The sequence below is a fragment of the Peromyscus californicus genome, unplaced genomic scaffold (genome assembly GCF_007827085.1).
Source record: "Peromyscus californicus insignis strain IS unplaced genomic scaffold, ASM782708v3 Scaffold_9__1_contigs__length_137607984, whole genome shotgun sequence".
Taxonomy (NCBI): Eukaryota; Metazoa; Chordata; class Mammalia; order Rodentia; family Cricetidae; genus Peromyscus; species Peromyscus californicus.
The window spans coordinates 115,498,023-115,520,658 of NW_026294617.1; the positions used below are offsets into that span (position 1 = coordinate 115,498,023).

General features: G+C 41.5%; 1 protein-coding gene across 1 annotated transcript in view; it reads left to right on the plus strand.

Moving 5' to 3' along the window:
• Positions 1 to 33: 33 nt before the first annotated feature.
• The window catches only part of Eif4e (eukaryotic translation initiation factor 4E), a 38,964-nt gene continuing 16,361 nt past the window's right edge, over positions 34 to 22,636 (plus strand). Inside the window, exon 1 of the mRNA XM_052730347.1 lies at positions 34 to 151. Coding sequence (XP_052586307.1) covers positions 134 to 151 — 18 coding nt within the window. The 5' untranslated portion in view covers positions 34 to 133. The remainder of the gene's footprint in view (positions 152 to 22,636) is intronic.

Genomic DNA, 22,636 nt, shown 5'->3' on the forward strand with positions numbered 1-22,636 from the left:
CCTTGCGCAGGCGCCGCCAGGGCCAAACGGACACGTCCGTCACGTGGGCAGGAGCCGGCCAATCCGGTTTGAATCTCATTTTTTTCCTCTCACCCCCCCTTCAGGAGCGGTTGTGCGATCAGATCGATCTAAGATGGCGACTGTGGAACCGGTGAGTATTGCCTTCGGCCCCCACCCCCGAGGTCCCCGCGCTCTGGCTCCCTCCGCTCAGGGACTCCCCGCGGGACGGCGTTCCCGGCGCGCACGCCGCCCCCGGCCGCGCCCGGCCCCTGTCCCCCCCCCCCCGGCCTGACCTCCCGCAGGCAGCCTTGGCGCCGGGAGGCTGGCGGCGGCAGCGTGGAGCGCACACGCCGTGTGGGGGCCCGGGCACCGGGGCGGTGGGGGAGGGGCGCCGCGCGGCCCGGAGGTGCGGCCGGCGGTGGGGGCGGCGCGGGCCGGCGGCGCGGGGGGGGGGGGTCGGCCCCGGGCCCGGGGGCGCGGGGCGGGCTCTTAGCGGGCACCGTGCTCGGCGGGGCGGGTGGGCGGTGAACCGGCCTGGAAGAGCCGGAGGGAGAGCCCGGGGCCGCTGCGCCTCGCCGCCGCCCGCGCCCGGCCGCCGGGGTCCTCGTGCCGGCCGCGCACGAGCCGTTTAGGAGGGTGGGCTCGGCGGAGCCGGTGGGCGCTCGGGGCCGGGCCGGCGGGCGGGCGGGCGGGAGGGAGGGAGGGAGGGAGGGGCGCGGCAAGAGGGCGAGCGTGTCCCGCGGAGAGCCGCGGAGCTGCGGGGTTGAGTGGGAGGACGCCCTGGGGTCGCGCCACGCACCTCTCGGGGCCGGGGGAGGGGGCCGGCCGAGAAGGTGATCCCATCGTCCCGGCCCCTCCGCACCGGGACTGGGCTGTCATGGAGGAGGGAGGGGGGAGGAGCGAGGCCTACGGATCGCGGCCGCGGGTCGGCTGGCCGGAGCCCTGCATTTCACACGCGCCGGGCTCCCATTCATTCATCTCCTCGGCGCAGCGCGCACGCCTCCGACGACTCGGTAGATTCTTCCGCTCTTACGCGACTTGACCGTCCGGAAGACAGCCAACGAACACTGATATTGGAAATAGAAACTTTTCAAGATCGTCTTTTCTTAAATTTAAAAGAAAAAACATTAGCATGCGGGCGGCAGCGCGTGTGTGGAAGTCGGAGAACAGCGTTTGGAGTCCGGAGGATCGAAATTCAAGCGCTTTTGCTGAACTCCGGCACCTCAATACTGCTTTTCCCTTTGATTTCCCCCCTCCCATCCTACACTGCTTTCCTCTTAATTAAAGCACTATTCCCAATTGATTGAAGCAAGATGCTCACCGAGCAGCACCCTGGTAGTTACCCGGAAGGCAGAAGAGTGTTTTTTTGTCATGGTTTGGGTTTGCCAGCAGCTGGCCATCCATTCAGGTTTTTTAAGGAATGTCACACCTGTGTGATAAAGTCTCAGGTGATTAAAGGTGTAGACTAGCAACCAGAAGCCTTTGACATACAAGAGTTTGTAGACTGTGTTTGCCAGATTTTTAAAAATTTTTAAAAACTCACCTATAGACTCAAGAATTTTGATTAGTTTGCAAAATGGACTTATCTTGGCAGAATTCACGGAAACGGGTTTTTTTTTTATTGGCATTGGTTTTCCTGGCAATTTGGTTGTCTGCAAAACTGCCTCATAAGTTGTTAGAGAAATGAACTGACTTTAGAATATCAGTGTTATGTAAGAACAAGAGGGAAGCATTTAAATTTAACTTAAACTCTCTTGACAAGTTTTGATGTCTACGTTCGACTGAGTCTTCTACCTTTCTCAACCAAGTGTTAAGGGAAAATAGTATGGGTAATAATAGAGGCAACCCAAAGACCCTAAGCAATAAAACAGCAATGTGTTCGTTCTATGATAGTTCAGTTACATTGAAGTCTTGGACTGTGTGAAAGCCACAATTTAGTCTTTAGATTTTATTCTGAGTTCGTATTTAGAGCTGATGCTATGTTTAGGGTGAAGAAACAAGTGAGATTTAGATACAAAGTTGAACAAAATGTGCTCTGTACTTGTTCATTGTAAGCTCTTATGGAGCCTAACTGCCAATGTTGGGGTCAGAGGTGAAATACTCCTAGTGATGACTCTGTTGTGATAGTTGTATTGAGAGTAGTTGGAGATAGTATGCAAAATGGCATTGAGGTACACGGGTTCTTTTATTTTTTACACCCCTGCCTGTTGACTAGTCATATGGTATTTTTAATATTTTTAAGATTTGTTTTTGGAGCCTGGCTGTAGTGGTGCATGCCTTTAATCCCAGCACTGTAATCCATCAGAGGCAGGTGAATCTATTGAGTTTGAGGCCAGCTCGGGCTACACAGAAACCCTGTCTTGAAAAACAACAAAGATTTGGTTTTGGTGCTTGATTTCAGGTCAGGCCTGGTTCGTACTAAGCTAATTCTACTACTAAACTAGACTCATGCTTTTTCAGTTTCAAATAACTTTTTAAAGCAGCTGATTGTTTTACTGCATTGAAGCTTGTAAAAATCTTATTTGTTTGTTTAGTTTTTTCGTTTTTTCGACATAGGGTTTCTCTGTGTAGCTTTGGAGCCTTTCCTGGAACTCATTCTGTAGCCCAGGCTGGCCTTGAACTCACAGAGATCCACCTGGCTCTGTCTCCCGAGTGCTGGGATTAAAGGTGAGCCACCACCGCCCGGCACTTGTGAGTTTCTTTAGATTTTTTTGTAGTGTGCTTAATTGTAGTGGTTCTCAGGAGCATCTAAGACCATCTAAAACCACAGATATTTACATTTTGATTCATAACAGTAGCAAAATTACACTTACGAAGTAGCAACAAAAATAATTTTATATGGCTGGGGGCCACCAAAGCATGAGGAGCTGTATTAAAGGGTGGCAGCATTAGGAAGGTTGAGAGCCGCTTAGAGTCATGAGTAGCTGATTTTTCTCCCCTTACATATCCAACCTTTTATAAGTATTTGTCAGATTTTTAGTCTATGGAAATTGCATCAATGATCAGTCATTTTCAGTTTGATACGGCAGTATTTCTAAGTGTTTGAGCTTGGTTACATAAGTAGTAGCTTATAAATATAAATTGAGAAGTTGAAAAGGGAACATTAAGGCAAGTGTATTGTTTCACAGAACCTGTGGACAAAGGCTACTCCTCTTAGTTTGAAATTGTAGGAAAGTCAAAATAGACTGAGTGAAAATGGCAGGCAGTGTCCTTAACCGTCTTCTAGTGGTTCATGTTTCTTTTTGGATAGGTTGCTTTTCTTCTGCTCTATTTTTCTTGTTACTTAGAGAATACTTTCATTAGTTTTTATAATTTCTTGTTTTTTTTTTTTTGTGTGTGTGTGTGTGTGTGTGTGTGTGTGTGTGTGTGTCTGTGTGTCTGTTGGAACTTTGTGGATCGGGCTGGTTGGCCTAAAACTTGGGTGGGAGTTCTGCCTTCCCAGTGTTGGGATATACAGGTGTGGACCACCACACCTAGTCCAGATATTTCCTCTCTTTATACTTAGCAACCTGCTTTTAAAATAAGACTGACAGACATGGAGAAGCCAGCTGTGGTGGTGCATGCCTGTAATCTGAGTACTTGGAAGTGGAAGCAAGAGAATTGTGAATTTTAGCGCAGCCTGGCCTACATGTCAAGACCTGGTCTCAAAGCACAATCAAATCTTAAGAAAAAAGGTCCACTGAGAGGCTTAGGGGTAAGGGTGTTTGCTGCCAAGCTTGAGGATATGAGTTGGAGCCCTAGAACCCTCGTAGTGCAAACAGGACCTCTTGCAAAGTTGTCCTCTGACCTTCAAGTCCACACCAAGGCAAGTATACACCCAGAAAAATGAGTAAATGTATGTTTGGAAAGCTTTAAAAGAAAACAGGAAAAGAGCTAAATGTTATAAAATGTAATATATTTACCAACAAAAAACTGTTGATGGGTAAGCAAACTTTGACAAACTTTTTTTAAGTGAGGAACCCATTTTGTTAATAATTTTGTTCAGGTGTTTATTTCACATTTCACTTTTTACTCTGAATCTGTAATTATTTGACTTAGAGAAATGAAATGTGGGTGTATACTTTACACATCATAGTTCCATAGAATCAGATGTAAAATGAGTCAGGTTGGCTTAATCCAGATTGAACAGAAAGTCCTGAGCAAATAACACTTTCATGAAACACTTAATTTCTAGAACAGCGGCTCTCAACTTGGGGTTGAACAATGCTTCCACAGGGGTCGTCTAAGACCATTAGAAAACACAGATATTTATGTTATGATTCATAAAGTAGCAGAATTAATGTTATGGAGTAGTAACAAAAGATAATTTTATGGCCATGGGTCACCACAGCATAAAGAACTGTATTAAAGGGTCACAGCATTGGAAGGTTGAGAACCACTCTTCTAGAAGGCTAAGAATATAAAGTTCAGTAGAAGTGCCAGCAGCCCTGGACTTCCAGGAGCTGTTCTGGCAACGATCATTTCTCCTTTCCTTCCCTGACACATTGGAGATTATCTTCTGTTACATTGTGAGTTGTGCCATCTTTCTCAGGGAGATGGCTGAGAAGTGGAAATGAGCATGGCTTCTATAGTCATTAAGATGTCTCTGTGATGGGGAACGTTGAAAAATGGGAATCAAATATCCTCAAGTGATCCTGATATTTAATGTAGTACTAAGAGGATAGTTATCATGTGTGGATCTAACGTTTATACTTGATCAAGGTTCTGCATACAGGTACCTCTGCGTGCACACATCATCTGCTGGGAAATTCTGCCAGTCCTTGGCCATTAGCAAGCCTTGGGGAAGCCTATGATCACAGCCTTAGGATTGTTCCCTTTCCTGTCCTTACCAAAGAGTCTAGTCACATCTAGAGAAGAACGGATTGCTTTTCATATAATCATTTTTTGTCTTAATAGTCAGAAAAAGTTGTCACTGTACGTGTGTGTGTGTGCATGTGTCCCTTTACCTATATTGTAATTTTAAAAATACATTATCCCATGGAAATTGATGGGAGGCTTAGTTACACTATGTTAAGAAGATTTATTTATGTTGAATCCATGATAAGCCTGACTAGTATTCCCAGGAAGGTGGATTTAGTGTTCTAAGCAAGTAATTTTTAAAAAACAACCTTTTAATCACCGCCTGTTGGTAACAACTGTTTGCTTTTGTAGTGGCTATTTTTAATATAGGCAGATCTTTATTAATTGCTAACTTAGTGTGTGTCAGGCATCACAGCAAGTACTTTATATATATTCATTTATATATGCTTGCAGCAGTTCTGTGAGATAGGGGAGTTATTTTTCACAGATGAGGAAACCTTTAAGGCAGCCAGGTTCCAGAGTATGTGCTCCTAAACATCACACTGCCATCTATCTGCTGGGCATGCAGGATAGCTTCAGAAAGGGAGCTTAGTGTTGATAAGCTTACTAGGGGCTTTGCTTCAGCTATAAAATTGAAGGTTGTGTAGACAGGCTTTAAGAGAACGCTTATGTGAGCATGTTGAATTAAAATGTAGAATTTTAAGAAAATAGCCTGCAGATAGTTTACGTCTCATATGCAATGGTATATTTGCATGTAACTTATTCATCCTGCTATGAACGTGGGATAATGAGTTCAGCACAACACAAATGCCACAGCAAGATCTACCTTGTGTTGTTTAGGGAATAATGACAAAAATCATGTACATTTTCAGAATAGGAGCTGGTTTTTACCTCGAATATCTTCTATTTAAAGTTGGCTGGAATTGTTGATAACAAACTCACAAATACGGAGAGCTCATTGTGTAATTGTCATGTTTTAGTACTTGGTCTAGAACTTTGTAGGTAGATTTCAAAAGATAGCAAGTGACCGCTTCCTTTCTCCTGACTTCTTGTTTGCCTCTTAGGATATTTTGCTAGTGCAAAGTTTCAGTGAATTTTAAAAAGAAAAGAAATCCACAAACTGGAATTTACTTGCTGTAGACTAATTTTAGATAGGCTTGCCAGGGTGGAAGTTATTTTTGGGAAAGTTTCAGCTATAATGAATATTAACAGGTATTTAAGCTTGTTACTACAGTGTGCTGTACAGAAATTAGCTGTAATAGTCTTTCTTTGCTTTTATAGTGACAGATTTTAGTATCAATGTAGTAGTATTTCCATATGAATTCTTAGGGGACAGTAGCCTGGCAGCTGCAATGTCTGTTCAAGTGTCACTAAAGGCAAGAATATCTGATTTCTTAACAGAAAGGTGAAAAGTGCATAATTTTCTCCTTATATTTTAGATGAATTAAGTATTTTATAGGTAAAGAATTATAATTTTGTAAATTGTATTTTATCTTGCCAAGATTATATAGGTGCTAAATGAGTTAGGACTTAAACCCCAAAGCAAATCTGAAGCTTTATTGATGTATTGATGTTAAGGGGGAGGAAAAACTACATCAAAATTCAACCAAAACTAAAATGTTCAACTCTACTTTTCAGCAAAACTTGTACATTAAGGATAAAATTGATGCTTAGGTCATCATTAAACATGAATAAGTTAATATGAAATCATTCCACTGAAAGTCTATGCCATATGGTATGGATGGTAGGGTTATGAATTTTATATATACAATATAATGCATATATTAGATAGAGACAGACATAAGTATATATTTTTCTTTTTTAAATTGTATAGTGTTTTTCATTATTTTGACTTGTAAATTCTATAATGATATTTAGCTATTGTGCTTTTATAAATTTTTTTTAAAAATAACTAATCAATGGTCATGATCTAAAATTGAAATAAATTCCTTTAGCATTCTGATGAAGTCTGTGGTCATATTCTCTATATTTTTCTCTTTGAGTTGCTATGGATAGAATCCATTTCAGTATTTTTTTTTTTTTTTTTTTTTGGTTTTTCGAGACAGGGTTTCTCTGTGTAGCTTTGTGCCTCTCCTGGAACTCACTTGGTAGCCCAGGCTGGCCTCGAACTCACAGAGATCCGCCTGGCTCTGCCTCCCGAGTGCTGGGATTAAAGGCGTGCGCCACCACCGCCCGGCCCCATTTCAGTATTTTTAACTGTGTTATAAAATGCACAAGGTTATAGAAAAAAATTACCAACTATATTGTTGTATAATGAGACTGCTGTAAAATGCCTAGGAGTACAGGATAAAAACCAATTATATCAATGTATATTAAGGTTGAGTTAATGAACCATACTAAATACATTGACTGTCACAGGCTAAATCCTGTTTTTTATTATTTTGTTTTTTATTTATTTATTACTTGTGTCTTATGTGAATGTATGTCATGTGTATGTGGGTGCCTGTGGAGGTCAGAGGGCGTTGGGTTCTCTGGAATTGGAGTTACAGATGGTTGTGAACCACCATGTGGATGCTGGGAATTAAACTTGTTACCTTCTACAAGAGCAACAAGTACTCTGAACCACTAAGCCATCTCCCCAGGGAGTGCACATGCCATTTTTGTTTTTGAGACAGGGTTTCACTGTATCTCCGTCTGACCCAGAACTCAGATATGCCTGCCTTTGCCTCTTGAGTGCTGAGATTAAAGGTGTGTGCCACTGTGCCTGGCCCTTTTATTACTGTGAAAAGTAACTCTTGCCTATCCCCACATACCCTCTTCAATCTAAATATTACTTATTTGCTTGTTTTCTAGTAATATTTATTACACTTATTTAGTGAGGGAACATGTGCTAAGGGGATCATTGGAGGTCAGAGGATGGGGGTGGGAGTTGGTTCTGTCTACCATGTGGGTTGTATGTATTTTATATTTGGTTTAATTTAGAAAATACAGTTAGGGATGTCCAATTTGGCTGGATATTTAAATTTATCCAAAAACACATGTTTAAAAAATAAAGTGTATGAAATTGTATTGTTCTCTGAGTTAAAAAAAATGATGGAAATTGTATATGCCTATACATAAATACATAAAATGTATGTACATACATATGGTGTAGAGTAATAATATATATGTACATATATGGTTTATAATAATAAACTGGAAACTAAGTACCCCACTAAGGAAATCAACTTTCTTTTTACTCCATTGTCATAGTCTTACTTTTTAAAAAAGACCTTTTAAATGTATTTTATTTTTATTTACAAGTGGGGGAGGGGCGCGAGAGGAGGCCAGAAAAAGGCATTGGATTCTTGGAGCTGGACTTAGAGGTGACTATTGGGAATTGAACCTGGGTCCTCTGTAAGACCAGCAAGTGCTTTTAACTGCTGAGCCACCTCTCCAGCCCCATATCCTTTCTTTTTTGTCTGTCTACCTACTACCCACTATCTTGACTTGGGACAGTTGTTCCCCTTTTTTTTCTTACTGTAGATTTTTATTTTAAACTGTAGATTTTTATTAATTAATTAATTAATTAATTTTTCCCGGAGCTGAGGACTGAACCCAGGGCCTTGCGCTTGCTGCCACAGTCATATGTGCATGTGTTCATAATGTGCGTCAATCCTGCTGCATCTTGAAGACACTTTTCTTGGAGTGTCTTCACCTCTGGCTCTTACAGTCTTTCTGCCACTTCCATATAGATCCTGAGCCCTGTGGGGAGGGCTTTAATGAAGACACCCCCTTCAGGACTGGGTGCTCTACAAAGTTTCTTGCTTTCTGCAAATTGTCCAGTTGTGGGTCTCTGTTAATTCTCACCTACTGCAAGAAGAAGCGTCTCTGATGTCAGTTGAATAAAGCACTGGTCTCCTGATAGCCTGCAGAGTACATTCCAGTACCCTGATGTCAGTCAGTAGGGGTGAAACTTTTAGTTAGACACCAGCTGGACTTTTGTGTTCAGTGACTTAAATGTTGTCTTCAGCAATAGGGCCTTACCACCAGGTTGTGGAGAGCAACCAATAGTCTTGGCAACAGCCTGTGATGTTTAGGGTGGAGGTGGCAGTCTGTGGAATTCCTTTGGCCAATGGCTCAACAAGATAAAACCCATTCCTGGGTACTGGAGGATTTATTTGGTGGAATAAGATAACTAGTTTGGACATTATCTCCCTATTTTATCTCCTTTCGGGGGTGGGGAGTGGGGTATTATTTGAGACAGGGTTTCTCTGTGTAACCATGGCTTCCTGGAACTCATTTTGTAGACCACGCTGGTTTCGAATTCAGAGATCATCTGCCTCTGCCTCCCAAGTGCTGGGATTAAAGGTGTGTTCCCCTAATGCATAGCCCCACAATTATGTATGTATGTATTTAACAGTAAGCTCCATTTTACATTAACACTAATAAAAATGGAGATCGAGTCTAGGGTACTTGTTGAGTAGGTAAGTACTCTAACTTAGTTTTGTTTTTATTTTGAAACAGGATCTGAGATGCCTCAGGATGGCCTTGAACTTGTCATCCATCACCTTTCAGGTTTTGGAATCACAGGCCTGTAATACCAGGCCTGACTTACTGTTTAGCTTTGGTGTCAAAAACAAAAGAAAACAAAACAAAAAAAACCACCTTGAAAACCTACATGGTGTATAAGAAAAAACGATGAAAACAATTTAGTATAATTTTGGACTTGTAGTCTGGCTTCAGCTTCTAGAATTTGTAGCATAGGTCCTCCCGGAGAAGCCAGTGAATAAAATTGTGAGCATGTCCTGAGAAGGTAGGACTCTACTATCTGCCTGGTCTGTCTTATGGGCCAGGCAAAGACTCTTCAATAATAGACAATAGTCTGTAGGAGTGGGCCACTCTTACCTTGTTTTAAGATTAGATTAAAGTTAGGCTGCTTTAGTCTAAATGTACAGGCCAGCTGAACAGAAAGAAAAAAAGCTTCAGTATTGTGGTCAAAATGAGTAATGTATAAATTAAGATCTGGGCCAGACATACCACAACAGTTGATGTGTTTTCAGTTTAATTTTTGTATTTTGCAGTGCTGTTACCCGAACCCAGGGCCTTACAGATGCTAGGCAAGCACTCTGCCATTGGACTGGTATTTTGTTTGTGTTCATTAGATAAGGTTATGGGCATGTTGCCATTATAGTCCATCAAATCACATTGCTTATCACTTTCACCTAAATCACAAGCCGCTTTCTGTTATCTAGTGCACTGTGCTCCTGGTTCCCTTCCTTCTGACTGTGACTTGCACTGGTCTCTTTGCTGTGCCCCATTGCCTTTTCCTGTTTGGTTTCTTGTCTCACATTGTTAGTTAGATCAGTATCTTCTCTTTTAAGAGAAAAAGTACATGGGCCGAGGTAAATGGGAATCATTTTCTTCCGTGGGATAGCCGCTGAGATTTCCTGTGCTCCAGTAAATAATCCACCCCACCCAACCCCATGATCATGCAGACAATTCTAATTAAACCCAGTGGGTCGCAGAACATTAGACAAAGATAGGAGGGAGACTTGGGAAGCATGGCTTGTTCATTGGGAGTGGGAGGTGAGAGAGGGCACTGGAGATGAAAATGTCTGTATATGTATGAAATTGTCAGAGTAAGAAAATAAGTGTACATGGAATTAAATGGTTTTCAAGACCTTGGTAACTAACTAAGCAATATTATGCCTGTATTGGTATCCTGAGAAATTGAAGGCATTCTATGGTCAGCTTCTGTTGTAGCTGTTCATAAGTCTTCGTTCAGTTACTGCAATGGCTTGTTTTCCTCTTGTCCCTGTTAGCATACGTGTTTTCATCCATTGTTCTGGTGCTTCCTGGACTTTCTTACCTTTATAATTTGATTTATCGAAATATTTTCGTTGTAATTCTTAACTAGTTGACTATTCCACTGTACCACTGTTGATGTCGTGAGGGTGGTAGCCAACAACACCGCAGCCACAGACTTTGTGGTGGCTCCAGAAAGTCCTCTGGGATATCTTTGTTAATTAGAGTTACCCTTAGCTAGGTGGTGACACACCTTTAATCTCCAGAGAGGAGGCAGAGACAGGCAAGATCTCTGAGTTCTGAGTTTGAGGCCAGCCTGCTCTTCAAAGTGAGTTCCAGGACAGCCAGGATGTAACAATTCCACAGAGAAACCCTGTCTCAAACACCACCACCACCACCACCACCACCACCACCACCACCACCACCACCACCAAAGAGTTACTCTCCTTTGTGGTGGTTTTCTTCTGGCAGTTCTTGGAGAGCTTTGGTCCATGCAGAACCAAAAAGTACCCCCGTTTTCTTTGTCAGTTTGCTGTAGTGCTCGTAACTCTCTTGTCTTGACACCACCCATCCTCTGTTTGTTTGTTTGTTTATTTATTTATTTATTTATTTATTTATTTATTTTTTTCTTATTTTTAGATTGGATACAGACCTGGGGGCAGAGCAGACAGATTTAACAATCTGTGTACTTCAGACACAGGACTTTGCGTGAACCTAGCTGGCATGGTAGAGGTGGCTGTAGTCTGGGTGAGCTGAGAGATTTTGGACAGCTAAGAAAGTTACACTTTTGGCTGTTTCCAAGCAGACAGCGGGAAGGCTGGATTTTTTTTTTTTGTTTTTTTTTTTGTTTTTTGTTTTTTTGAGACAGGGTTTCTCTGTGTAGCTTTGCTCCTTTCCTGGATCTCGCTCTGTAGACCAGGCTGGCCTCGAACTCACAAAGATCCACCTGGCTCTGCCTCCCGAGTGCTGGGATTAAAGGTGTGTGCCACCACCGCCCGGCAAGGCTGGAGTTTTTAATCATGACAGCTCAAATACATCACTTCTGACAAGTCTGTTAGTATGCATTCATTCATTCATTCATTCATTCATGTTTTTCCTTTTTTTCCTTCAGAGTTTAGATTTCTTAGACTAATTTTTGGGGTAAATTTTATGTATTTTCTAATCTTTTAAATATTATTTTAATTTGCAGGTATTTTTCTTTCTGCTCCTCTTTGTCTTTTGGATGCTCTTATAGCGTCCTGTAATTGTTTTATGTGCATGTAAAATCATAACTTATCTTACCGGGCGGTGGTGGCGCAGGCCTTTAATCCCAGCACTCAGGAGGCAGAGCCAGGCAGATCTCTGTGAGTTCAAGGCCAGCCTGGTCTACAGGGCGAGATCCAGGACAGGCACCAAAACTACACAGAGGAACCCTGTCTCAAAAAACAAACAAACAAACAAAAAAATCATAACTTATCTCTTTGGTTGTATGAGAGAGCGAGCAAGAGAGAGCGAGGAAGCGCTCACACTTTTCTCTGCTTGTTTCCTCTAAGATAATTGTTCTATTTTTGAACTCAGGACAGTGGTCCCAGTAGCTTGAGGTAGCAGAGGGAATTGGGGAACCTAGCTTCTTTAATCAGTTTTCCTTCAGTGTGCTCCTCTTTACTGCAGTTCTAAAGGAACTGCCAGCTTGATCTGCATTGATGGTTACCACTTGTCCATCTCTGTTCTCGGTGACCCTCTTTCTGCTTTTGCTGTACTGATGTGTTTTGATGGCTTTGTACTGTAGTTTTTAATAAATATTTTAAGTTAGCACACAAAAATAGGTTTCAGTACAATACTTTCTTATCTGCACCACCCCTACTGTCTTCTGTCTTCCTGCACATAGTTTTCTGAGAGAATAATATTACAGTCATTCATTAAAACACTTGATTGATGACCCACGAAATAGTCACTCTAGTTACCTTTTAAAAATGTGTGTGTGTGTGTGTGTGTGTGTGTGAGAGAGAGAGAGAGAGAGAGAGAGAGAGAGAGAGAGAGACAGACAGACAGACAGACAGACAGACACTGTGGGTGTGTGGACTTGAGTGCAGGTGACTGGAGGCCAGAAGGCATTGGATCCTCTGACATTGGAATTACAGGTGGTTGTGAACCATCTCTCAGGAGTGCTGGTACCAGATTTTAGTCCTTTGGAGGTTAGGGGTGCACTTAATTGCCGAGCCATCTCTTCAGCATTGTGATGTTCGAATGTATAGGGATAATGAACATAGAGGTAGTAGCACATTGCTTGATAGTAACTACGTAACACGGATCAAGTAAAAATTTTCAGGAGGCTGGCATGGTGGCTCATATTTGTAATTCTAGCATTGCAGAGGTATCACTACTGTTGGAGACCAGCTGATACCAGAGTGAGACCCTGTTTCAAACAAACAACAGAAAGTGAAAAGTCATAGTTTTCATGAGCTGTGAGGGTTGAAATTCTCATTTTCAAAATCATAAAGTGCTGTTTCTCCGGGTTTCATCTGTCCTCATCTGTACCTTGGTTTGATGTAGGGCCTTGACCCTGTTGGATGTTAAGTTTGCAACTTGTAGGTGTGCAGCTCCCTTGGCTGTAATAGTGTTTCCTTTTAATATAGCATTTGAAACAGTGACGCGAGGGACTGTGCAGGGGGACTGGAGCTAGTTTACTGGTTGTGCTTTCTCCACTAGTTAGTATTATGGCATTGAACTTGTACAATTCTCAGTTTCTTCAGGAAGGGAAGCATTGACATTAGTCACTTGAGTGTGGTGTCATATGGGTAGTTGTTTCCAAACAAGTCACCAGTACTTTTTTCTTCACGTATCCACACTTGCTGTACGTGATTGGGCTGAGAAGGTCTGATGGTGGAATTGAGGGTAGACAGAGCAGTTGAGTCAGGGACTGTAATTTAAAGAGCATGCTCCAGGCAGGTCACTATTCCTGTGTTATGTTGCTGAGATATGAATGCTAGTGATTCAACGTTTGCAATTTAAATTTGTTTCCTTATGGTAAAATTGAAAGGACTAGCCAGACCACCCCAGAGTTTGGAAATCTTGTTCCGTATGCTTCATTTACTCGTCTGCTGGCTTTTCAAATTCATAACACTCAACAGAATTGATGACTAATTGCTGTTGTCATGTTGATAGTTGTGTCAGACTGTTGGATTAACACTAAAAACCCTCACAACTCCATGCAAGTGAAGCAATTGATGCTTGTAGGGAGTTTTATAGTCACTTAAATCCTTATTCTTAAAAAGTTCACCCTACTAGCTAAAATTGAAAGGAGTTGTCAAATAGGGGCTATAACTAGATCCCCCTACATGTACTCTGCTTTGTAATCAGTACTTCCTCCTCGTCCATCAGAAGTTGTGGTTCTGGGATTGCAGTTCATGTTATTAGAGGACAGCTATAGTAGTGAAGGCAGAGCCTGGGGATGGAAGCTGATAGTTGCAGCATTGCTTGCAGTCATGGGATGATAGGTGAGCAAATATGACAGACTGTGGGAGTCCGGCTCCCACCTTTAGAAGGGTTCTTAGGTGGGGGAGAGAGGAATGAGGAAATACCAGATAGAAAGAGACCTAGCCAGTGTGAAACACAGGATAGCTTTGGAAGGGCCTGGGTCAATACCCAACAGCATGTCCTTTATTGAAAAACAATGCCAAGGGGAGGGGCAAAAGACCCCCCCCCCTTCGAGATCAAAGCACACCATACAGCCAAGTGTAGACCCTTCCAAACACGTGGTAAACATGCCTGTGACCAAATCATCTTCTTATGCAGCCCTGCTGGGCAGTGCAAGCTCAGAGTCTCTGACCCTAAGTAAGGTCTCACTAGATAGCCTCTGTGGGCTCCCACAACAGACCTATAATTTATTTCTTTCTCTAGCTCCTTTGATCTTTAATTCGGTCTTGACTTCAATATCTATTATATTCCTTGTTAATAGTTCAGCTCCATATTATGTTCTAGCCATTCATTAGTTTATCGAGGCAAAAAATATAGAAAATGAGGCCCAAAGTATTAAAGCTTCAGAACAGAAAAGGTGTTCTCTTGGGTATTACTGTAGAGTGATGTCACAGTGTTGGATCTCTCTACTCTGAGAATGCTAAAGTGATTTCCTTATACTAGCTACCAAGAAGCATTAAGTGGACATGATGCAGAGAGGAGAGGAAAGCAGGATGTGTATAATATTTCTTTTCCTCTTTTGTCAGAATCATAACATACTTCTCCAACCATACAGTGTACCTCAAATATTTACAGAATGGAAAGCCATGCAACCATATAGTTAGCTTTTAGTTTCTCAGAGTTTCCTTGTGTAGCTCTGACTGGAACTTGCCCTGTAGACCAGGTTGGCCTCTAACTCAGAGATTCCCTCCCAAATGCTGGGATTAAAGGCCTGTGTCACCACCACCCAGCACAGTGTCTTTGTTTTTTAAGAAATGTAAAAGAAGGGCCTAGAAAGATAGCTCAGTAGCTAAGGGTATGGACTGTTCTTCCAAAGTACCCGAGTTTGGTTCCCAATATCCATGTTGGTACCACTTAAAACACCAGCTCCAGGAGGGATCCATTGCTTCTAACTTCAGTGGATACCTGCATGCATCTGAACAAAGCCCACATGTGCACACATATGTAATTAATATTAAAAGGCTTAAAGTTTATAAATGTGGAACCATTAGATCAACAAGGAAATGCAAGATCTCTAACAGAAATGCCCTTAGGTTATTCCCTGGTAAAGCATACATTCATTGTGGACTGACTTAGTTGAAGGAAAGCTTTTCATCTATTGATTCATCTAGTTGTGGCAGTGAATCTTCTTAGATAAGTGCTGCAATGACCATCTTTGCTTTTTCAAGCCAAGGATTCTCTGTGTAGCCCTGGAAATCTCTCTGTAGACCAGATTGGCCTCAGAGAGCCGCATGCCTCTGGCCCTGGAATGCTGGGATTAAAAGTGTGCGCCACCACTGCCCAGCGTGTAATGCCCATTTATGATGAGGAAAGTGAGGCACAGGAGAACTGTCATGCAAAATTACACAACATGAAGGGCAAAACTGGGATTCCATTGAGGATAGATAACATGGCTGTAGATGTGAATTGAGCCCACTGTATCCCACTGTATAAGAGTGAAAAACTTGCCGGGCGGTGGTGGTGCACGCCTTTAATCCCAGCACTCGGGAGGCAGAGGCCGCCGGATCTCTGTGAGTTCGAGGCCAGCCTGGGCTACCAAGTGAGTTCCAGGAAAGGCGCAAAGCTACACAGAGAAACCCTGTCTCGAAAAACCAAAAAAAAAAAGAGAGTGAAAAACTTGTGTTCTTGAAACTGCTGACTGAAGCTAGGCTTAGTCCAGCGCAACTGTTACCCTGGCACTTGGATGGTAGAGGCTGGAGGATCAGGAATTCAAGGTCATCTGCCCTCTGCTACCTAGTCTTTTTGGGGCCAGCTTAGGCTACGTGAAACCTTGCCTCCCAAAAAAAGTTGTACTGCTTTTATAAAATGATACATACTATGAAAAAGGCATGTGATTGATTTTAGTAGATATATAATTACTGTCAAATGTTGTAAACATTCCCAAATGTTTTACATTTCAATAGCTTAACTTCCCCATGGACCAACAGTATGGTGTGTGGGTCGCACTTGGAGTTACTGCTTCAAATCTGTATTAGTGCTAGAGGAGCCGTGTACTAAACTGAAGGATTTTACCACTTCACATGGAGATGAAGGGTTAGGTGATCTTTCCTAAAGAGAAAGCATCAGTTATTTATGGTGTGAAGGTAGTGGTAGACACAAATGAGTGTCTTGGAGGGCTAATCTTCATTTCCAGAAGAGATGATTAAATGCATATTTGTATTGCAAGTTGGTGACAGATTTGAATATTTAAAACCACAAACAAGCATACCAGGATTTTGGGAACTGATGAAAAATTGATGTGATCAAAGTGAGAATTTAAAATTTCATCACATTATAGAAAATAGCATAGACATGGGGTAGACTCAGGAAACACTCAGCCATATAATATTAGGACTGTGACACACTGATATTACTAACTTATTGACATGTGCTAGTTTTTTGTTGTTGTTTTTGTTTTTTTTCGAGACAATGTTTCTCTGTGTAGCTTTGGAACTCACTTTGTAGCCCAGGCTGGCCTTGAACTCACAGAGATCCACCTGGCTCTGCCTCCCAAGTACTGGGATAAAAGGCGTGCACCACTACCGCCCAGCCGACATGTTCTAGTTTTTGTTTGTTTGTTTGGTTTTTCAGCTAGTTAGATTTATCCTGCTCTTGCTTGGCTTTTTTTTTTTTTTTTTCTTTTTCAACTTTCCACTGTTGGTACAGCAGCAGTGAGCCTGGGATCCAACCCTTTACTTGACCTGTATATAATCAACTGATCTAAACCAAGTTTACTCTTTTGCACTTGAACTGACGATGTTTTTCTCTTCCCTCCCTGCCATGGGTAGTTCGTGGCTTCCACTGCGTAGACAATGAGGTGTACTTCTAGCTTGACATCTGAGGCCTTCATAGTCTGTAGCATACTGTCCAAACTGGTTTCATGAATCACCCGACTCTCAGGTACTTTGGCTACACAGCACCATCCTATGGCTTTGCTCTTTCTTCTCTGGTCTGCCTGTGTGAAATGCACTTGTTATATATACTGTGCTAAAAATGTATTAGATTATTTTGAGAGTAGCCACAATCTATTGTTAGCCTTTATTTTTTTGTCAAGATGATTTGCACACTTGAAAATCCTTGTAAAATGAGACCGTTTAAGATGTGGTTGGAAAAGGCAAGCATGGTGGTGTGCACTTACAGTCTCAGCACTCAAGATTATCATCTGTGATGGAGTGAGTTGGAAGCCAGCCTCAGCTACATTGATTTTTTTTTTTTTTTTTTTTTTTTTTAAGGAAGGGTTTCACAAAGTTGCACAGACTGACCCCAAAATGGCTAGACAGCATAGTCTGGCTTGGAACATTGAGTCTTGATTTAGATTCCCAAGTCCTTCAATTACAGATGCAAACCACCATGCCCATTTTAAGAAGTTTGTTTTTAAGTATATAAATGTAATGCAGTTCTACCATCTACTCTGTAGGAAGCAACTTTAAAATAAGTGTGTTCAGCTGCATGTCGTGGCATATGATTTTGATCCTAGCACTCAGGATGCAGAAGTAGGCAGGTCTCCTTACAGTCCAGCCAGGGCTGCATAGTGACATCCTGTCTCAAAAAAATAAAATTGCATAGTGACATCCTGTCTCAAAAAAATAAAATTAAGGGCTGGAAAGAGGATTCTGTGCTTAGGAGCACTGGCTGCTCTTCCAGATGACCTTGGTCTGGTTCCCAGCTCCCACATTGGCATCTGTAATTCTAGAGGATCTGATGCCTTCTTACTTCTGAAAATATTGCACACACACACACACACATATACATGTGTGCAGGCAAAACTCACAAACAAAATAAATTAAAAACTTTCTAAATCGAATAATTTGTATCTCAGTGGTAATTGCAGTTGTTAAGACTTTGGTAACTATTATCTGAGTTGTCTTTAGACTTATAATCTCTTGACCATTAGTCACTTAAGAAAATTCTTTACCTTGTAATATTTGATTGGCAGATAAGTAAGCTTAATTTTTTTACAGCTCTTTTATTTTTGCTCATATTTATTTTTATGTGTACTAGTTTTTGTCTGTGATAGTGTCAGATCCCCTGGATCTGGAGTTAACAGGCAGGTGTGACCTGCCATGAGGGTGCTGGGAATTGAACCCCGGGTCTTCTGGAAGAATAGTCAGTGCTTTTAACCACTGAACTATCTCTCCAACCTCAGTGAGCTGAATTCTTACAGATTGTATTATCTTCTGAAGAGTGAAGTTGTTTTTGTGTTTGTTTTTTTGAGACAGGGTTTCTCTGTGTAGCTGTGACTGTCCTGGAATTTCCTCTGTAGACCAGGCTGGCCTCTGTCTTGAACTCGCAGAGATCTGCTGCTGACATTAAAGGCATGCAACCTCCACCCTCAGCTGAAGAGTGTAGTTTTATTACTATCAAGATTTGTTTTTAGTATTTTTTAAGACTTAAACCATGCTCGTAACACCATGCTTTTTATTCCTAGGTTATGACTTTCCTCTGGTTTTCTGAAAGCTGAAAGACACACCCCAGTCATACCCCTAACTGTATGGATTCAGTGTTCCTAACATGGAAGCCTCTGGTGCTTTGAGTCCATGTTCTCTGGTAGACTGCCAGAGTCACACTATGAATATGCCATTCTGAGAGTCACCATAAGACTACGGATCTGAACATAGCTTTTTCTGGCTCACTTTTCTGCCACTCATTTTCTCTGGTACACTGTCACCCAAGCCACTGACCACTTTTTTTTTTTTTTTTTTTAACCTACTGACATCCCCACTGTTTGTCTGGATGGCATTGTTTATTTTAATCTAGTCAGGGAAGAAATGGCATTCAGTTATTTGTAGCTATAGTTTTCCTGGTCCTGCCTGGCCCACGATCAGGACAAATCTCTCTCACCCGCCAGTCCCGCAGCTGTTCAGACCCAACCAAGTAAACACACAGAGACTTATATTATTTACAAACTGTTTGGCCGTGGCAGGCTTCTTGCTAACTGTTCTTATATCTTAAATTAACTCATTTCTATTAATTTATAAGTTGCCATGTGGGTTGTGGCTTACCATTATCTTAACATCCGCTTCTCATCATGGAGACTGGCAGGGTCTCTGCCTTAGCCTTCCACTTCCCAGAATTCTCTTCTCTGCTTGTCCCGCCTATACTTCCTGCCTGGCTACTGGCCAATCAGCATTTTATTTATACAGAGTGATATTCACAGCACTTCCCCGTTTCTTTTTTTTTTCAGAAGGGAAGATTTTAACTTTCACATAGTAAAATTACATATAACAAAACAATTAACAAACAAGAATTACAGTTGCAATATTTAGTCTATTTATAATATCTAGTCTATTTGTATTTGGCAAAATTGAAGATATCCTATCTAATATTTCTGAGTCTAAGGTTTTATATCTAACTTATCTCTTATCATAACTAAGGAAATTATAACTATCTAGTCTTCAACTACATCAAAGACCCCAGAAGGATATAGTATTACCTGAGAAAGGGGAGAAAAGGGAGACGCAAGCAACTTTCGGGAGTCTTTCGAGAGTAGACAGACAGCTGGCAGCCTGGACTGTCATCCAAAGTTCCTCTGTAAAGTTGGGGCATCTGTCTTCAGCCCACAGGCCTAGAGTCTCTTAGTCACTTTTTTCTGTGTCCTGTAGAGTGTCTGGCAATTTCTTCTGCGAAGCAGGAACCTGAAGGACCATTTTGCCAAGCAAAGTTCAGTGGTCACCTTCCTATGGGTCCTGCATGTCCAGTCGATCAAGCAGTCCAGGCAAGAACAGTTCCTTGCCCAAATGGCTATTGTTGCCAAGGTGAAGATAAATTCCATATAGAGTGTCTTCGATGCCCATCCTCCTCTCTGAAGTAAATCGGTGTTGCCAGGAGCAGACATGTCTCATTGTCCAGAAAGTCTAAATTTTTAAAACATTTTTAATGCCATATTCTGTAGGTCTTTGAAGTATTTGAAGATTACCTACCTAATTGAATTATATCTATGTATACCTAGAAAACAGCATGACTATAAGTTTGACTATCATAGAAGACTAATTATTAATCTGTATTTCTTAATTATCCATTGCAATCTAAATGAGTTACATAAACATAATACCTCAAAGGAGAATAGAAATATATATGCAGTATAACAAAATGAACTTTAAATTTGTATCAATTGACTAAAATCCATAGCAATGTAAAACATTTTTAAACAAGTTGTTGCTCTTTAAAAGTAGGTTCAACAATCTACCCTTTTATCCTATCGTATCTATATCCTATATATCTATATCATATCCTCCTTTATTCTTTTAGAAAGATATTATATTTATAATTAACCTGTTTTAAATAAAAATACTGGTTTTTCTCTGTCCCATACCAGAGGGCTCTTTTGATTTGGGACACAAGAATCTCTAAATCTTTTCTTTTAGGAATATGTTTGGGTTTAGAGGAGTGAGCAAATTCCATCTCCAAAGCCAGCTTTTTTTTGGGAATTTGGGCGTAGCTTCTCTTACTACTTCCTGCTGGAGGGGAGCGCTGTATCTTATGGGGACACAAAGAAATTTTTAGGCTTATGGGGTAGTCCGTGAGGCTGTATTGTCTGAGCCTTGAAACGGTTCTGGATGTTGGATCATCTGGGCCATGGTGTCATCGGAGACCTTTCAGGGGGTCTTGGCTAGTCAAACCTGATGTATCTTAATCTGGAACAAATCCATAGCCTTGGACTTTCTGTGGAAACAAAAGCAGAGCCTCCTTTTCAAAGCAACATATCCTTAGATCCAAATTTTGAAGTCAGGGTACCTTTAAAATATACATACTGACTTAACTCAATAGCTCTTACAATCAAATGTTTTTCTGCAGTTAAAAATCCCAAAGACAACACAATCCAGATTCTCTGTGTAATATCTATCTTTACGTGGCTTATTTTTTATACTACCTTTACTGTCTCTTTAAAAATTTTGTTTATAAAAACTGTTCATGTAACTGCATATATTTCTTTTTCTCTCTTTCAAGCCTACGTACATTTTTACACACATTGTAAATCATTTAAAGTCTTGTTCCATTTGAATCTGTCTTATTGTGAATCTATTGGTTTTTTTTTTTTTTTTTTGGTTTTTCGAGACAGGGTTTCTCTGTGTAGCTTTGCGCCTTTCCTGGGACTCACTTGGTAGCCCAGGCTGGCCTCGAACTCACAGAGATCCGCCTGGCTCTGCCTCCCGAGTGCTGGGATTAAAGGCGTGCGCCACCACCGCCCGGCATGAATCTATTGTTTTAAACTGCAGCATTACTAGGGTTAAAATCGCAGCTTTGGCTGGTGGCTCCGCCCACCTCAGCTTCCCAACATTGTGGTGGTACAGTTTACCGCCAGCTCTGGGAGCCATCAACTTTTAGAAACAGTGGGTCTATGCTTCTATCGAAGCAGCGTGTAGCCCAGAAACCTCTTTTTTTTTTTTTTTGGTACTAGCAAAGACTAAATCCACCACACAGCATAATGTGCCGCTTGTAGAGCCTCATTCCCGCTCTACTGCTGGTCAAACGTGCACGCCAGGAACTTGCCATAGTAGCTCAAACCTAACTTGAGAGAGACAACTAGGAAGCTGTTTTTAGCTCCATTTTAGAATCTTTTTTCTCAGGTTTTAGGTGGAAACTCTTGCCAACCCGTTGGGTGCCATTTGTAGCTAGAGTTTTCCTGGTCCTGCCTGGCCCACGATCAGGACAAATCTCTCTCAGTAATTATGATCTGTTCAGACTTAAATTGGCTAATGAGAAAATAAGAATGATTTTGTGTTTTGTTTTGTTTTCTTTTTTTCGAGACAGGGTTTCTCTCTGTAGTTTTGGTGCCTGTCCTACCTAGATCTCGCTCTGTAGACCAGGCTGGCCTTGAACTCACAGAGATCCATCTGGCTCTGCCTCCTGAGTGCTGGGATGGCATGATTTTGTTTTTTTTTTAAGGAGTTGACTACATGTAAATTTTAGGGCCTTGATTATTTTGTATAAGTGTTTAAATTTATTCAGTTACTAAGTTCATAATTTCTGGTTAAGTGCTTATGACCATTAGTAATCCATGGGCAAAATCAAGCATAGTTGATGCTGAATGATTTCTCTATGTATTTTTTATATTTACTTCTTTGTGTATATGTAGGGGGGAAACATGGATGTCAGGAGGAGAACTTTCAGGAACCAGTTGTCTGCTGCCATGTGGGTACCCAGGGATTGAACTGGGGTTGACAAACCTGCTGAACTATCTGACCAGCCTCTTTACTTACTTTTAAATGGTGTCTTGTATTTATTGTGTATGCGTGTGTTTGTGTGTGTGTGCTCATACCTCTGTACCTTCATTCTCAAAGCTAGCTGGCCCACAACTTCTGGGTAGTCCTGTCTCTTGCTTCTCATCTCACTATAGAAGTACTGAACTCAAATGCTTGTGATGTGTCTGGGCTCAGAAAATAAAGTCTCTGTACATGTTAGAGGCTGATTTAAAAAAAAGTATCCTTTAAAT